Source organism: Scyliorhinus torazame, chromosome 17, assembly GCF_047496885.1.
Source record: "Scyliorhinus torazame isolate Kashiwa2021f chromosome 17, sScyTor2.1, whole genome shotgun sequence".
NCBI lineage: Eukaryota > Metazoa > Chordata > Chondrichthyes > Carcharhiniformes > Scyliorhinidae > Scyliorhinus > Scyliorhinus torazame.
In genome coordinates, this window is record NC_092723.1 from 162740177 (window position 1) to 162758653 (window position 18477).

Genomic DNA, 18477 nt, shown 5'->3' on the forward strand with positions numbered 1-18477 from the left:
TGTGTGGGTGTGTGGTGTGTGTGCTGTGTGTGTGGGTCTGCCTATGTGTAGGTCTGTATGTGTGTGTATGTGTATCTGTGTTTGGGTGAATTTGTGTGTGTGGGTCTGTGTGCGGGTGTCTGTGTATGTGGGTGTCTATGCGTGTGTGTGTGTGCGTGTGTGGATCCGTGTATGTGTGTGGGTGTCTGTGTGTGTGGGTCTGTGTGCAGGTGTGTGTGTGTCTGTGTGGGCCTGTCGGCCTGGATTTGACACTGTATGGTCAATGCTAAAGGCAGCCTCGAGTCCAGCATCAACGGAAACAAATAGTCCAGATCAGGCTGGTGCGAGCGGTCAGTTCAATTCCGGAACTTTAAGAAATGCAGCCACGCACTTTAAAGCGATTACTCCCAGAACTGCTGAAAGATCGAAGCAGACTGACTGGCGGACAGAATGACAGAACTTGCATTTATATAGCACCTTTCATGACTTCAATATGTCCCTGTTAGCTTTACAGTTAATTACAGACTATTGAGGTGCAGATACAGTTGTTAATATATAAAACATGGGAGCCAATATAGTGCACAGCAAGCTCCCACGGATTATCTGGCTGCTTTTTAAGCTGAAGGGTAAATATTGTCCAGGACACCGGGAGGACTCCCCTGCCCTTCTTTGAGATGTCGCTTCTCCGCCTGAGAGGCCAGATGGGGCTTTGGTTTAAAGTTTCACCTGGCAGAGACGTTCCTCGAGCAGTGCAGCACTCCCTCAGTTCTGCCCGAAGCGGAGGGAACACCCTCCCCCACCCCCTGTCAGTGGTATAATCCATGCCTGCCGTGGACGGAGGTCGTTCAGCGAAATGCAGCAAAGCAACGTCACAGCGGGCTGGAGGAACGCATTTTGGGCCTTTGAGTGTAATCCTGGAGCTGGGCGTGACTGAACCTCAGGAGTGAATGGACCTCTCTTCTGCTGAGGCTGGGTGGTGTGTCCTGCGGTCGGCCGCAGGGCAGGCAGCAGATCGAAATGTCCCTCTGCGAGGGAATCCAAGCTTCCTTCACCGACTTGTCTGATGTTGGCGAGAAATCAAAATCCGCCACCTTTTCAAAAAGAATAAGAGTAAAGCAGCAGTCAGAAATCATAGAATTCCTACAGTGCCGAAGGAGGCCATTCGGCCCATCGAGTCTGCACCAACCCTCCGAAACTGGGTCCAATCCCCCGCCCTATCTCCGTAACCCCCACCTAACCTTTGGACAGTAAGGGGCAATTTAGCACAGCCTATCCACATAACCTCTCTGGACTGTGGGAGGAAACCAGAGCGCCTGGAAGAAACCCATGCAGACACGGGGAGAAAGTACAAACTCCACCCAGACAGTCACCCGAGGCTGGAATCGAACCCTGGCGCTGTGAGGTAGCAGTGCTAACCACTGTGCCGCTCTATCTTGCTTTCAGGCGCAACACCACCCATCTTGGTTAGCTAGCTCTTTCAAAGAGCCGGCACAGCTATGGAGAGCCGAATGACCTCCCTCTGTGCACTAAGAATATGTGATTCAATCTCTGAGGGCCTGGTAACCACCAGGGCCGTGATCTTGCCGTGCATTGTGTGTGCTGCACTGCCATCGTGTGGCATACCCATGAAATTACAACGCACAATTTAAAGATCAGCTTCGACAGACAATCAGAGCGCGCGAGCGAGGCAGTGCTTCCCAAACCTTTTCCCCACTCTGATCCCGTTTTGACACTGGAACATTGTGTGAGCCCAGAGTGAGAGAGGGGGAGGTGGGGGAGGATTTGAATGCTGTGGGATGGGGTTGTTGTGAGAGTATGTGGTGGGAGGATGGTGCGGGGCAGAGTGGGCAATGGGGAAGTGGCAAGGGGGGTAGAGCTGTGAGAGTGGTGGGTGTGGGGGAAATCTAATGAGAGCGGTGGAGGACATGGTGCGGTTTGCGGTTCAGGAGCAGGCAGCAATGTTCCCTTCCCCCACATTTTGCAGGTTCTGTTGGCTGCAGCGATTGGGCTCTAGACCCACTGGACCTCACCAAGAAGAAAGAAAATCACACCAACGCCAGGGCGATCACTCCCACAGAGACCTTTGCTGTCTCAAAGGAAAGGGAGTTTGTGACCCCAGTGACTCGGCCCGTGATCCCACCACTCACAGTTGGGGAACCGTTGAAATCGGAAACAGGATCAGGATTAGGGCCTTCGAGCCTTCATGCCTGATCTTCCACTTCAACTCCACCGTCCTGAGCACATCCGTCGATTCTCTTTGTGTCCAAAAACTCTAACAACCTTGGTCTTAAGTAATACTCAGCAGTTGACAGCTCTCTGGGCGAAAGAACCCCAAAAGATTCACATTGTCTGAGTGACAAGTTTCTACCTACCTGGTCCAATATGGCCGACCCCTTACTCTGAGGCTGCAGTGCTCTGCGCTCTGGGATTCTCTGGCCAGGAGAAATAGTGGTCTACCCTGCCAAACCCCTTTTTGAGTTTTGTATGTTTCCATTCCATCACCTCTCATTCTTCTAGACTCCACGGAGTATAGGCCTCGTCTACTCCAATTCTCTTCATAGGACAATCCTTTCATCCCAGGAACTAGTCTAGCGAATCTTTGTTGCACTGCCTCAAGTCAAGTCTCTCTTTCCTGAGGTAAGGAGATCAAAACTGTACACTGGTGATCTTAGAACACTTGAAAGCACTTTATGCCCAGTGATGTGGATTGAAGTGTGACCACTGTTGCACTGTGGGAAATGCAACAGTCAGGTTTGAGCGCAGCAAGCTCCCACAAACTACACGACCAGATGTTGACAGAGGAATAAAGACTGCGTGTCTTCAGAATTGTGGCCATGGTATCTTTTCAATCCTCCTGAAAGGGCAGGCGAAGGCTCGGTTTAAAGAAAGGTGGCACCTCCAACCGTGTAACACTCCCTCAGTACTGACCCTCTGACAGTGCCGCACTCCCTCAGTACTGATCCTCTGACAGTGCAGCACTCCCTCAGTACTGACCCTCTGACAGTGCAGCACTCCCTCAGTACTGACCCTCTGACAGTGCAGCTCTCCCTCAGTACTGACTCTCTGACAGTGCAGCGCTCCCTCAAGTACTGACTCTCCGACAGTGCAGCGCTCCCTCAGTACTGACTCTCCGACAGTGCAGCTCTCCCTCAGTGCTGACTCTCTGACAGTGCAGCACTCCCTCAGTACTGACTCTCCGACAGTGCAGCGCTCCCTCAGTACTGACTCTCCGACAGTGCAGCTCTCCCTCAGTGCTGACCCTCTGACAGTGCAGCACTCCCTCAGTACTGACTCTCCGACAGTGCAGCTCTCCCTCAGTGCTGACTCTCTGACAGTGCAGCGCTCCCTCAGTATGGACTCTCCGACAGTGCAGCTCTCCCTCAGTGCTGACTCTCCGACAGTGCAGCACTCCCTCCGTACTGGCTCTCTGACAGTGCAGCCCTCCCTCAGTACAAGCTGTTCTCATCACTGGTGCTGTGAATCTATCGTCGATTGCTGTAAAAACCCAGATTCACGAGTATCCTTTAGGGAAGGGGATCTGCCGCCCTTTCCTGGACTGGCCTCGGTGTGATTCCAGGCCCACAGCAATGTGGCCGCTCAGTTCAAGGACAATTAGGGAAGAGAGGGAATTGCTGCCCCAGCCAGTGACACTCACCCCAATACGGAGTCTGATTATTCCTCGACTCCTCAGTTACCACATCTTCCATTCTGTCTAATCAATTAATTAACAAATTATTTTAAAGTGACAGTAAGGACTTCTTAATTGGCTAATGTGACAGATTGATAATAACATTCTTAAGCGGCAAAACCTCCCAAGGCGTATAACAGGAGTGTCATCGGACATAAAACTGACACTGAGTCCTTGGGGGAAATGGGGTTTTCTGTGACTTAAGCAACGGGCAGCAGAGGGTTTAGAGGGTTGGAAGTGGGAGGCCGGACAGCAGTATATTAAAATAGTCCAATCCACAGGTAAAGAAGGTGTGGATGAGGCCTACAGCAGCCAAAGAGCTGAGACAGGGGCAGAGGCGGACCACGTTGTAGAGGTGGTGACAGGTGGTCTTGGTGATGGGAAGGTATATGGACGAAAGCTCGCCTGAGGGGCACTGAGGTTGTGAAATGTTTGCTTCTGCCTCAGACAGTGATTGTGGTTGGAGACCAAAGACATTGACTTCAGTCTCCCCCCCCCCAGCATTTAATGCCATTACCTTGTTTCCCTCCAGAGGAGGGTAGCGAAGCCTTCTTGAATCACTGTAGTCCACAGGGTGTAGGTACATCCACAGTGCTGTTAGGGAGGGGATCCAGGATTTTGACCCAGTGACAGTGGAGGAACGGTGATATATTTCCAAGTCAGGAAATGAAAATGAAAATCGCTTATTGTCACAAGTAGGCTTCAAATGAAGTTACTGTTAAAAGCCCCTAGTCGCTTGTGAGGGATGCACCTATTGCACCTGTATTAGGTGATGTAAGGTAGGACCTGTACTACAGGTTCGCCGGTAGTCCCTGCCTGCTGGCTCCGCCCAGCAGGCAGAGTATAAATATGCGTGTCCTCCATTCAGCAGCCATTTCGCCAGCTGCTGTGGGAGGCCACACATTCCCACCTTGCGGGAGGATGGTGAGGGACTTGAGGTGGGAACTTCCAGGTGGTGGTGTTCCCAAGTATCTGCAGTCCTTGTCCTTCTAGCGATGGTAGTGGTCGTGGGTTTGCAAGATGCTGTCTAAGGAACCGTGGCGAGTTCCTGCAGTGCGTCTGTAGGTGGTACCCATGGTTGCTACTGTGCGTCGGTGGCGGTGGGAGTGAATGTCTGTGGAAGAGGGAGCTATCAAGCTAAGTGTACGATAAGTGGTTTGATTTACTCCAGATTGAACGTGCTGGGGGAATGATTTGTCTGATGCTAGTGGAGGTGATGTTTCAGACCATTGAGAAGCTCCAGCCTTGAGCGGATGAACCCCCATATGAGCTAATTTGCTGTCTCCGGTCTCTTTAATTTGAGGCCCTTACTCCTTGTACGAGACAGAATCGAAAAAGGTTTAAATTTTACCTCAATCGTGTCCTTCTGACCTTTGCCCTTTCTCATGACAATGGAGAGGACGAAGAGGAGAATGATGGTGAAGAGAGTAACACATGGTACAATGAACCAAATCGGATGGGTACCTGTTGAGAAGATGGAAGGAGGGGAGATTAAGAGAAGTTCCTTCACGCTACCCCACTGGGTGATTAGTAGGTGCACAATCAACTGGTTACTTGTTTAATCCAATCAAATTGCCAACCATCCTCCCTGTACCCACCCCCACTTCAATCAGCCAGCAACCTGAGGCATGATCAATTGAACAAAGACTAGAGTTGGATACACCTGAGGCTTTATTGCTCTAAGATGTGTGGCCTCCCACAGCAGCTGGCGAAATGGCTGCTGCACGGAGGACACGCATATTTATACTCCGCCTACTGGGCGGAGCCAGCAGGCAGGGACGACCGGCGAACCTGTAGTACAGGTCCTACCTTACATCACCTAATACAGGTGCAACAGTGGTTTACCACACAACCAAGATTGAACCTGGGACTTTTCGGAACTGGAGGAGGCGACCCAGTCCCGTGAGCAAACGTTGATCTGTTCACAGCTCCATTTACCTGCCTTCGTTCTATAATCCCTTAATACTCTTGCCAAGCAAAAATCGACCAATCTTGATTTCAAAATTCACAGTTGATCCTCAGTCTCAACAGCAGTTTGGGGGAGAGAGAGATTTTCAGGTTTCTGTTACCCCTTGTGTGAAGAAGTGCTTCTGACATCGCCCCTGAATGACCCTAGCTCTAAGGTTAAGGTTATGCCCCCTTTGTTCTGGACTGCCCCCCCCCCCCCCCCCCCCCCACCACCACAAAAGGTAACGGTTTCTGTCTCTGCCTGCCCTGCCGGATCATTTACTTGTGGAGTGGGAGAACTTGGACAAACCACTAACTCTGGACCAGCTGGCAAAGGCCGCCAAGTCCTTTGAGATGAGTAAAACTCCCGGAAGCGATGGCTTACCTCCACAGCCTTCTGCGGCCAAGAGTTCCACAGATTCACCACCCTCTGGCTGAAGAAATTCCTCCTCATCTCAGTTTTAAAGGATCGTCCCTTCAGCCTGAGGCCTTGCCCTCTGGTTCTAGTTTTTCCTCCCAAGTGGAAACACCCTCTCCACGTCCACTCTATCCAGGCCTCTCAGTATCTTGTACGTTTCAATAAGACCCCCCCCCCCCCCCACCCCCTCATCCTTCTAAACTCCCGAGTCCTCAAGTGATGTGGAGATGCCGGCGCTGGACTGGGGTGAGCACAGTAAGCACAGTCCTTCACCTGAGGAAGGAGCAGTGCTCCGAAAGCTAGTGTTTGAAACAAACACTCCTCACGTGACAAGCTCTTCATTCCAGGGATCATTCTTGTGAACCTCCTCTGGACCCTTTCCAAGGCCAGCACGTCCTTCCTTAGACATGGGGCCCAAAACTGCTCACAATACTCCAATTGGGGTCTAATCAGAGCCTTATGCAGCCTCAGAAGTACGTCCCTGTATTCTAGCCCACTCGAAATGAATGCTGACATTGCATTTGCCTTCCGATCCGCTGATTGAACCTGCACGTTAATCTTAAGAGAATTTTGGGGGCGGCATGGTGGCGCAGTGGTTAGCACTGCTGACTACTGGTGCCTAGCACCCGAGTTCAATCCCGGCCTCTGTGGAGTTTGCACATTCTCCCCATGTCTGCGTGGGTCTCACCCCCACAACACAAAGGTGTGCAGGGAAGGTGGATTGGCCACACTAATTTGCCGCTGAATTGGGGGGAAAAAAAGAATTGGGGACTTTAAATTGAACTTTAAAACGGGAGAATCTTGAACTCGGACTCCTAAGTTCCTTTGTGCTTCTGATTTCCTAAACCTTTTCCCAGGTAGAAATTAGTCTACGCCTCATGAAAATGAAATGAAAATCGCTTATTGTCACAAGTAGGTTCCAATGAAGTTACTGTGAAAAGCCCCTAGTCGCCGCATTCCAGCGCCTGTTCGGGGAGGCTGGTACGGGAATTGAACCCGCGCTGCTGGCCTTGTTCTGCCTTACAAGCCAGCTGTTTAGCCCACTGTGCTAAACCAGCTCCTGGTAACCAGCCCCCATCGACAAGCAGAAGGCGGAAAAGGAAGAAATTAGGAATTGGTAACCAGTTTCACTGTTGCATGTGGGTTATAAAATTTTGTCCAAGGTCATCGCCAATCAGGTCAGGTCGGCTCTAGAGTTGTTGACCCCCCCCTGACCAGAACTTGCCTGTATCCGGCGGGAAGAACTCCGACAGTCCCGCGCGACTCAGGGATGCAATCGTCTATGTGCAGGACAGCGGGGTGGATACCTGCCTCATCAGCCTGGACCAGGAGAAGGCCTTTGACAGAATATCGCACAGCTACATGATGGATGTGCTCTCCAAAACGGGATTTGGGGGGGGGATCTGAAATTGGTTACTAAGGGAATTAAGGGATATTGGGGGAGTTGTACAAAGGTGGAGTTCAGGTGGAAGGTGAGCCAAGACCTTATTGAATGGTGGAGCATGATTGACAGGCCAGATGGGCTTCTCCAGCTTCTGCTTCTTAGGCCCTGATGTACTGAATCTTTTTTCAATCATCTCCAACGCCTCAATTAGATTGCCCTTTTCTTTCTATACTCTTTTTTAGGCAACCTCCCGTCACTTGATGCTGGAGTAGCGCTGATGTGAAAGTGTGCAGCCTGGTCTGCAGATGAGCAAAAGTGGAAGTGGCAAAGGACGTTGCATCATTTTACTCCTGTGACAGCAGCCCGAGTGTAGCACGGGAGCTCATCACGGTGGGATGATATAATGCAGTCACGAGTGAGGTTGCTGACCTTCATCAGGTTACACGATGCAGCTGCACCACCCCCAACTCTGCGGGGATTTTCACCCCCTCGCCCTCCTTTTGCAGTTATGTTACCGGCTAGAGAGAGAGCGGCCAAGCCAAGGCTGACAGAGTGGACATTTAGTGGGACTGAAGAACACACATTGCATCTCAGACCCATCCCCCCGATCGCAATACTGAAGAGAGGAAGAGTGAACAAGTTTGTTCTTGTATGGTCCATTGAAAGGACCATTTTATACAATTACTGGACGTCACCAGGCACTTTCTAGCCAATGAAGTACTTTGTGAAGTGTAGTCACTGTTATAATGTAGGAACTGTGGCAACCAGTTTTCACACAGCCATCTCCTGCAAACAATATTGTTCATAACGATTAGGTCATCTATATTTGTATTGTTGATTGAAGGGTAAATATTGGCCGGGATCCTGTGAGAACCCCCTCTGCCCCTCTTCCAAATGGTGCACTTGGATCTTCTACACCGACCAGAGCAGACACCCAGGGCCTCAGTTTAACATCTCGTACAAAAGACAACGCTGCACTCCCTCAGTAGCAACACTCTGACAATGCTGCACTCCCTCAGTACCTACCCTTTGACAGTGCTGCACTCCCTCAGTACTGACCCTCTGACAGTGCTGCACTCACTCAGTACTGACCCTCTGACAGTGCTGCACTCACTCAGTACTGACCCTCTGACAGTGCTGCACTCACTCAGTACCGACCCTCTGACAATGCTGCACTCACTCAGTACCGACCCTCTGACAGTGCAGCACTCCCTCAGTACCGAACCCCTGACAATGCTACACTCCCTCAGTACCGACCCTCTGACAATGCTGCACTCACTCAGTACTGACCCTCTAATAATGCTGCTCTCCCTCAGTACTGACCCACTGACAATGCGGCACTCCCTCAGTACCGACCCTCTGACAGTGCGGCACTCCCTCAGTACCGGCCCTCTGACAGTGCTGCACTCCCTCAGTATCGACCCTCTGCCAATTCTGCACTCCCTCAGTATCGATCCTCTGACAATGCTGCACTCCCTCAGTACCGACCCTCTGACAATGCTGCTCTCCCTCAGTACTGACCCTCTGACAGTGCTGCACTCCCTCAGTACCAACCCTCTGACAACGCTACACTCCCTCAGTATCGACCCTCTGACAGTGCTGCACTCACTCAGTATCGATCCTCTGACAATGCTGCACTCCCTCAGTACCGACCCTCTGACAATGCTGCTCTCCCTCAGTACTGACCCACTGACAATGCTGCACTCCCTCAGTACCGACCCTCCGACAATGCTGCACTCCCTCAGTACTGACCCTCTGACAATGCTGCACTCCCTCAGTACCGACCCTCTGACAATGCTGCTCTCCCTCAGTACTGACCCACTGACAATGCTGCACTCCCTCAGTACCGATCCTCCGACAGTGCTGCACTCACTCAGTACCGACCCTCTGACAATGCTGCACTCACTCAGTATCAACCCTCTGACAGTGCGGCACTCCCTCAGTACCGACCCTCCGACAATGCTGCACTCCCTCAGTACTGACCCTCTGACAGTGCAGCCCTCCCTCAGTACCGACCCTCCGACAATGCTGCACTCCCTCAGTACTGACCCTCTGACAGTGCAGCCCTCCCTCAGTACCGACCCTCCGACAATGCTGCACTCCCTCAGTACTGACCCTCTGACAGTGCAGCCCTCCCTCAGTACTGACCCTCTGACAATGCTGCACTCCCTCAGTACCGATTCTCTGACAATGCTGTACTCACTCAGTACCGATTCTCTGACAATGCTGCACTCCCTCAGTACTGACCCTCTGACAGTGCAGCACTCCCTCAGTACCGACCCTCTGACAATGCTGCACTCCCTCAGTACTGACCCTCTGCCAATTCTGCACTCCCTCAGTACCGACCCTCCGACAATGCTACACTCTCTCAGTACTGGCCCTCTGACAGTGCTGCACACTCTCAGTACTGACCCACTGACAATGCTGATCTCCCTCAGTACTGACCCTTTGACAGTGCTGCACACTCTCAGTACTGACCCACTGACAATGCTGATCTCCCTCAGTACTGACCCTCTGACAGTGCTGCACTCCCTTAGTACCGACCCTCTGACAATGCTGCACTCCCTCAGTACTGACCCTCTGGCAATGCTGCACTCCCTCAGTACTGACCCTCTGACAGTGCTGCACTCCCTCAGTACCGACCCTCTGACAGTGCGGCGCTCCCTCAGTACCGACCCTCTGACAATGCTGCACTCCCTCAGTACTGACCCTCTGACAATGCTGCACTCCCTCAGTACCGAACCTCCGACAACGCTACACTCTCTCAGTACTGGCCCTCTGACAATGCTGCACTCCCTCAGTACTGACCCACTGACAATGCTACACTCTCTCAGTACTGACCCTCTGACAATGCTGCACTCCCTCAGTACCGACCCTCTGACAATGCTGTACTCCCTCAGTACCGACCCTCTGACAGTGCTGCACTCCCTCAGTACCGACCCTCTGATTCCAATCTTGGGTGACTATCTGTGTGGAGTTTGCACATACTCTCTGTGTCTGCCTGGGTTTCCTCCGGGTGCTCCGGTTTCCTCCCACAGTCCAAAGAAGTGCAGGTTAGGTAGATTGGCCATGCTGAATTGCCCTTGATGTCCAAAGGTTCGGTGCGGTTACAAGGATAGGGCGAGGATTGGATCTGTATAAAGTGGTCTTTCAAATGGCCGGTGCAGACTCGATGGGCCGAATGGTCTCCTTCTGCACTGTAGGGACTTCATTATTTGGGAAGAAATGTACAACCCCCATTGTCAAACCCTTTCGGCCATCTCTCTCTTCACGAGCTCCTCGTTTCGCAACAGAGTCCGTCTCTTTCGAGCGTGAAGGGCTTACCGTTTTGCCTGGTGGTTATTTTATAGCACGCCTGCAGGGCACTGACACTGTTCTCAGCCCTCACGTTGAAGGTGTATGGTCCCAGCTCTCTGAAGGTGTAGCTCAGGTTGGCGACTGTTGACCTGAGCAGCTCTATCGGATGACATCCGTGACCAATGTCGGGGACGCAGTTACGAGAAATGAGCCAGCACATCTGGAGAGGGGGACTGGAAGAGGGGTACAAATGAGAAACGTTTGCTTCATGGCGCAGACCCATAACACTGAGAAACCTTGTGTACCTATATGTATTTGTAATACATTAAACACCCAGAGAATTCCACTGAGAGGTTAGAATGTGGAATAAGGACTAATTGAGGCAAATAACTTAGATTCATTTAAGGGGAGACGAAATAAACACATGAGGGAGAAAGGAATAAAATGATAGGATGAGATGGGAGGGGCAGGAGTTTTGTGTGGAGTGTAAAGACTGGCAGGGATAATAATAATAATATTCTTTAATATTGTCACAAGTAGGCTTATATTAACACTGCCATGAAGTTACTGTGAAAAGCCCCTAGTCGCCACATTCCGGCGCCTGTTCGGAGGGAGAATTTAGAATGTCCAATTCACCTAACAAGCACGTCTTTCGGGACTTGTGGGAGGAAACCGGAGCACCCGGAGCAAACCCACGCAGACACTGGGAGAACGTGCAGACTCCGCACAGACGGTGACCCAAGCTGGGGAATCGAACCTGAGACTCTGGCGCTGTGAAGCAACAGTGCTAACCACTGTGCTACCAATGGCTTGTTCTGTGCTGTAAATACTGTATCAGTCACCATCCACATAACCTTCATTCCTGTTGTCATGTTTTTCATTGCAATTCTTTTGCAACATAGCCATAAATTATATAAACAATCAATTTGGTTGACCCGGTGACAGTGAAGAAATGATGCTATATTCCCAAGTCGGGATGCTGTGTGACTTGGTGGGGGACTTCCAGGTGGTGGTGCTCAGGGATATCCGTAATAAACGTTCAGAAATGGTTGGACTATCCGTCCAAAATCACTGGCGAAAATCCTGAGTAATACAAGAAAGATTTGGAGCGGGACTCCCCCACCCCACGCCGGGTTGGACAATCGCCGGGGGGCTGCGCAAATCGCGCCACGCCGCCCCGACGCCCGGACGCGATTCTCCGCAGAGCGGCGAATTGGCGTCATTGGGGCTGGCCTGGTCGGCGCGGCGCTGGTCGGGGGCTGCTCTACGCGGCCCCCCCCCCCCCACGATTATCCGGCCCGAATGGGCCGAGCGGCCGTTAAAAAAAAACGCGTCCCGCCAGCGCCGTTCTGAGCTGCTTTGAGCTGGCGGGACCTCAGCGTTGGAGGGTCGGGTGGTGGCCTGTGGGGGGGAAGGGGGGTCCCACCCTGGGGGGAGGTGGGCTTCCGATGTGGCCTGGCCTCTTTTATTCTGCGCTGGCGCCTGTACCCCTGCGCCATGTTGGGTCGGGGCCGGCGCGGACAAGGGAGACACTGCGTATGCGCGGAAATTGCGCCGGTGGGACTGCGCATGCGCGGGTTCGCGCCGGACCCACTGCGCATGCGCGCATCCCCCTGCCCCCATTCCATGGCCGGATCAGCAGCTGGAGCGGCGTGAACCGCTCCAGCGCCATCCTGGCCCCCTGTGGGGGCCAGAATTGCTGATCCTGGGGCCGTGTTGACGCTGTTGGGAAACACGGCGGCGTTTCCGACGGCGTCAACACTGAGCCCCAGGATCAGAGAATCCCGCCCTAGATTTATTCTGATACCTGTAGCCCTGAACATCAGGAGAGATCGACTCGCAAAATCTCTTACCTGCCATTAATGGACACATAAAAGTCCATTTTGTGGTCTGCATGGCTGTCATCTACACTCTTGACTTCAATCGCTTTGATTGTATCTGAAATGAGTCAGATTTGTAGAGAATGTGTAATTCAATTACTTAACTGTCATGCTTATTAGAGAACAATAATTTCACAACTCTGGTCGCAGAGGGACATTGAACTTTCCTTGTTTGTGAGTCACCCTGAGATCACATGGTTAGCACTGAGTGGTTTGATCACAGGAGAGATGTACGGTAAAGACACTTAGTGTCTTGATGTTTCTCACACAAATGGCAGAATTTCTGTTTGCCTTGGGTGGGGGGACCGGAGGAAGTGGAGGGGGGAACCAGAAACAGACGGACCCACGACTTCCTGCTACCTGTCGCCTTGCCAGTTTCTCGCCATGACCCTGCCTCTGGGCCACTTCCCTTCAGGCATTGGGGCAGGGATGTCTACTGGCCTGCAAGCAGCAGGTGGCACATTAGGGCCAATTCCAGGGCCTCTTAAGGTCACTCAGCAGGCAGTGAAATAATTTTCCATTTGACATGTGGGCCCTTACTGAGGCCAAATTAAGACCAGAAGACGTAGGCAGCTTCTTGCCGCATTCCATCCAGCTAGTGACCACCCCCCCCCCCTCACCCCCCCCCCCCTCCCCCCATTCCCCCTCACACCCACCACACTTGTCGGGCCACATCTATGTCTGCTGGTCACCCAGTGGTGTCGCTGTCTGGCAGATGTGGCCTCTGAATTTAAAAAAACGTTACAACAGCTCTTCAAGATGGAGGTGCCCTCTCTCATCCCACCTACACCAACAGCACCCACTGCTGACAGGGGACTGATGTTTCTCTGTGCTGCGGGGACCACAGGATGTTCTCCAGCCTCGGGAGCTCACCCGTCATCCTTAACCAGGGGGCGAGCACGCACTATGGTCACTGATTGGCCTGCCCATTAAAGATTGCAACGTGCTGGGTCAGGACCTGGAAATAGTCCCAACTCCAGCTAGCAAATCCAGCACAGACAGTCCAGCAGAAAATGCTAAAACAAAATGTACCATTACCTAGAAGTTTCAGCGAAACGCCATAAACTCCAGTCTTTTGTTGGGAGTGGTTGAGGTATGCAACAACAGCAACATGCAGCTGGTAAATCCCTGGTGTTGGGTAGACATGAAGTGTGCAAGATTCATTCGTGACCATTCGCTCCCTGTATGCAGCCGAGTAGAAACAACAAGAAAGCAATTGTAAAATGCTCCACTTCGAAAGTTCTTTTTTGAAACTCAACAATCAAGTTAGGCGGAATGGCCTTCTGCATGATTCTATCATATCTAATAATAATCATCTTTATTAGTGTCACAAGTAGGCTCACATTAACTCTGCAATGAGGTTACACCACGACGCCTGTTCGGGTACACAGAGGGAGAATTCAGAATGTCCAATTCACCAAACACGTCTTTCGGGACTTGTGGGAGGAACCGGAGCACCCGGAGGAAACCCACGCAGACACAGGGAGAACGTGCAGACTCCGCACAGACAGTGACCCAAGCCTGGAATTGAACCTGGGACCCTGGCGCTGGGAAGCAACAGTGCTAACCCCCGTGCTACCGTGCTGTGCTGGCCTTTTGAGGTGCAAAACGACGCAGGCAGGTTGGGTTCAATCCCCATACCAGCTCTGGTAGTTCATGGAGCCCCTGCCTACTTGCCCCACTGTCGTGTACCTCAAGCTAATATATATAACCAATTGTCTCTCTCTAATGGAGAGAGATGCCTGGGGTCCTTTGCGGATGATGGACCTGAATTACTTGGATTCAATTCGTCCATTTCCCCTGCTCTTTCCCCATAGTCTTGTTGACTTATCATTTTTATGTACTTATCCAAATCACTTTCGAAAGCTGCTATTGAATCTGCTTCAACCTCCCTTTCTGGCAGCATATTCCAGGACTCAATAATTCACTGGGTAAAACACTTCTCGTTATCTACCTCCTTTCTCATATCTACCCCGACTTCAATCGGAATCCTGAAAGAAAGCTTCCCAACTTTGGATACCTTGGACACCTTTTGTTATGACTGAGATTTGCGAGGCTGTTTGAGGGTTGTATTCTGCGCATTACAAGTTGCGTTTGACCAACACCTACCATTGTGTGAAATGATCCAAAAAATACGATCCAGAAGGATGATTTGAAATAAGCCTTCTTGTGCAAGCAGTCCTCAACAAAGGGACAGTTTGGCCAAGATTGGGTCAATAAATCCTAGTGCAAATTTTCAGCGGTATGCAAATTGTCTCATAATTATTTATTCAAAAGCACCATATAGGACAAGAATTTACCCGTCACCAAACTGCCAGAAGTAGCGGAAGTTAGCAGTGTCGAAATAATCGCTTGGATCGTACAGAATGAAGGAGATCTGCATTGGGGTCTTGGTGGCCAGTTCATATTCCTTGCTTGAGGAAGTGATGCTGCCATTTGGCTGCAGCAGTGAAAGTGTTCCCACCACAGAGTCTGATCAAGGAAAGAGAAACAGCCACAAATGGCCAGCAATCAATACAGACAGTTATTGAAGGCCAATGTACCAGTAACCTGGTGGAATTAGTTATTGAACAATATTCACCAATTACCTGATCCTATTATAGTTATTGATCAATATTCACTAATAACTTAGTTTCAGCATAGTTATTGATCAATATTCACTTACAACTTAGTGTCAGTACAGTTATTGATCAATATTCACTAATAACTTGGTGTCAGTGCAGTTATTGATCAATATTCACTAATAACTTGGTGTCAGTGCAGTTATTGATCAATATTCACTTATAACTTGGTGTCAGTACAGTTATTGATCAATATTCACTAATAACTTGGTGTCAGTACAGTTATTGATCAATATTCACTAATAACTTGGTGTCAGTACAGTTATTGATCAATATTCACTAATAACTTGGTGTCAGTGCAGTTATTGATCAATATTCACTTATAACTTGGTGTCAGTACAGTTATTGATCAATATTCACGAATAACTTGGTGTCAGTACAGTTATTGATCAATATTCACTTATAACTTGGTGTCAGTACAGTTATTGATCAATATTCACTAATAACTTGGTGTCAGTACAGTTCTAGATCAATATTCACTAATAACTTGGTGTCAATACAGTTATTGATCAATATTCACTAATAACTTGGTGTCAGTTCAGTTATTGATCAATATTCACTTATAACTGGATGTCAGTACAGTTATTGATCAATATTAACCAATAACTTGGTCTAAGCACAATATTCAATATTGAACAATATTCACCAATAACCTGGTGTTATTATACTGTATTGAACGATATTCACCAATAACCTGGTGTTATTATACTGTATTGAACGATATTCACCAATAACCTGGTGTTATTATACTGTATTGAACGATATTCACCAATAACCTGGTGTTATTATACTGTATTGAACGATATTCACCAATAACCTGGTGTTATTATACTGTATTGAACAATATTCACCAATAACCTGGTGTTATTAATGTTACCACAGTTTTAAAAATTAATAACGGAATACAATTACTTAATAACCAATGTTGACAATTAACCTGATATAGTTACAAACAGTTATTAAAGACCATCCAGGAATAATTGATAAGCCTTTTGAAATATACTGAAAATATATTTAAACGAGTGAGTGGGAGGCAACAGTTTCCCTTCCACAAGTTATGCTCTCACCTGTTACATGGACTTTGATGGAATCGTGTGCAAGTGTAGGGCACCAGGAACACTCCCTCCGGGTCACCCAAACGCGTACGGCGTAGACCTTCGGCGCCAGGCTGTGGACGGTGATGGAGGATCGGAGTTCCTGCTCTGATTTCCTCACGATGGCAAGCGGGCTCTCCAGGTACCAGTGGAAGATGTATGATTGGGGTTGGAGGAGGTCCCGCTGGCTCCGAACCATGGGGACCAGCCTGGCTTCCACATTCCCCTGGGCACCAGTGGTGATGGGACCATCATTGCTCAGCTCCAGGTCATACTGCCAGCACATGCCTACAGGGTGGAAACAAAAGGTCTGACCATTCACAAAATCGAAATGGAAAATCAGCTCCAATTTAAAAAAAAAACAATAACAAGCAAAACAGTTATACGTTGGGATGAAATATAGTCATCTGCAACCTGAGTCCAGTGGCAGGGGCGGGGGGGGGGGGGGGGGGGGGGGGGGGGGGGGGGCGGTGGGGGAGTTTGATTAACTGTATGAGAATATCAACAGGGTGGCTTGGAGTTAGCTGCTGCTTTTAAGATGAACAGACTTAAAAGCAGCGGGGTCACTCCCAGATGTATATCCTGTTTATTAAGGATAAATTTGCTGCACCTTTCTGAATTTATGATCTAAGGTCTCCTTCCCCACTTGGTGGTCACTCTCTCTCCCACCCCTCACTCACCTGACAACACTACGGTGACCAACAGGAGCAGGGGCTTGAGGGAAGTCATGGTTCACGGACTGAGTGCTTTTTTTTTCTCTCTCTCAGTGACAGTCTGAGATTTCCCCACCCCCTTCCTTCATCAGCACCAGCAGGCTGGCTCTCTCTACATTTCCTGGTACGTCACGGTGTCAATCCACATTGCCTCGTGCCCACGGGGAAAGGGGAACCTACAGGAAAAAAAACAGTAAAACTGAGAAATGGCTTTTACTGGTCTGGACTGGAGTTCCATGTTAAGGTGTTAAGGTCTACAAGACCAATTCCGTGCCAACCATTCCCTAAGTTTAACTGGGTTTTTTATTTATTTCTGGTGACCACCCAGTTTATTTATTTTCAACTTTCTGGGACTGCGGGTGTAGCGCCACCACCCCCTGCCTCGCCTCAGCCCAGGTGCTCCTCACACTCTCCTCATCCGCACTTCTGGCATCTCCAGACCTGACGATTCCAATCCCCGCATTGACGCCCATCCCACCGCCTTCCACAAACTGTTGTCAGTTGTAGCTCAGGTTCCTCAGTCAGGAGGGGCGTGGGTTCAAGTCCCACCCCAGTGACTTGAATGCATATATCTAGGCTGGCACTCCAATGCAGTGGTGAGGGAGGGCTGCACCGTCGGAGGGTCTGTCTTTCGGATAAGGCGTTAAATGGAGACCTCGTTGCCCTCCCAATCCGACGTAAATGACCATGTTGCATTCCTTTTTGTGGGATCTTGCTGTGCGCAAATTAGTTGCTGAATTTCCAAAGCACTACATCAGTGACTACAGTTTAAACGCACTTCACTGGTTGTAAAGCACTTTAGGATACCCTGGAGTTATAAACGTGGTCTATAAACGCAGCCCATTTTTTCTCTATCAGGTGTGTTACCCATAGCCAAGGGGCTGGTTTAGCACACTGGGCTAAATCGCTAGCTTTTAAAGCAGACCAAGCAGGCCAGCAGCACGGTTCAATGCCCATTCCAGCCTCCCCGAACAGGCCCCGGAATGTGGCGACTAGGGGCTTTTCACAGTAACTTCATTGAAGCCTACTTGTGACAATAAGCGATTTTCATTTCATTTTCATATATCCTAATCTGCACCAGTTGCCCTCATCGAACCCGTTCATCCTTCATGACCAGTGGTGTTCCGCAGGGATCAGTGCTGGGACCTTTGCTGTTTGTAGTATATATAAATGATTTGGAGGAAAATGTAACTAGTCTGATTAGTAAGTTTGCAGACGACACAAAGGTTAGTGGAATTGCGGATAGCGATGTGGACTGTCAGAGGATACAGCAGGATTTAGATTGTTTGGAGACTTTGGCGGAGAGATGGCAGATGGAGTTTAATCCGGACAAATGTGAGGTAATGCATTTTGGAAGGTCTAATGCAGGTAGGGAATATACAGTGAATGGTAGAACCCTCAAGAGTATTGAAAGTCAGAGAGATCTAGGAGTACAGGTCCACAGGTCGCTGAAAGG

At 50.0% G+C, this 18477-nt stretch overlaps 1 protein-coding gene across 1 annotated transcript; it reads right to left on the minus strand.

Moving 5' to 3' along the window:
* Positions 1–428: 428 nt before the first annotated feature.
* On the minus strand, positions 429–17062 carry tmem130 (transmembrane protein 130). Its single transcript, XM_072479868.1, has 8 exons — positions 16989–17062; positions 16282–16596; positions 14894–15065; positions 13632–13774; positions 12567–12651; positions 10741–10946; positions 5019–5131; positions 429–1070 (listed from the first exon to the last, which is right to left on the minus strand). Exons 1-8 carry the CDS (start codon positions 17035–17037, stop codon positions 849–851), a joined length of 1305 nt encoding a protein of 434 aa, XP_072335969.1. The 5' UTR covers positions 17038–17062; the 3' UTR covers positions 429–848.
* Positions 17063–18477: the final 1415 nt, after the last annotated feature.

Bases quoted from the DNA above. Each gene is read 5' to 3' on its own strand.
- tmem130 (XM_072479868.1), bottom strand. From the start codon at position 17,037: ATGACTTCCCTCAAGCCCCTGCTCCTGTTGGTCACCGTAGTGTTGTCA. The intron at 16,597-16,988 runs GTGAGTGAGGGG...TCCACCCTGTAG, and splicing joins GGTCACCGTAGTGTTGTCAG to GCATGTGCTGGCAGTATGAC. The intron at 13,775-14,893 runs GTAAATTCTTGT...GGCTGCATACAG, and splicing joins TTCTGGCAGTTTGGTGACGG to GGAGCGAATGGTCACGAATG.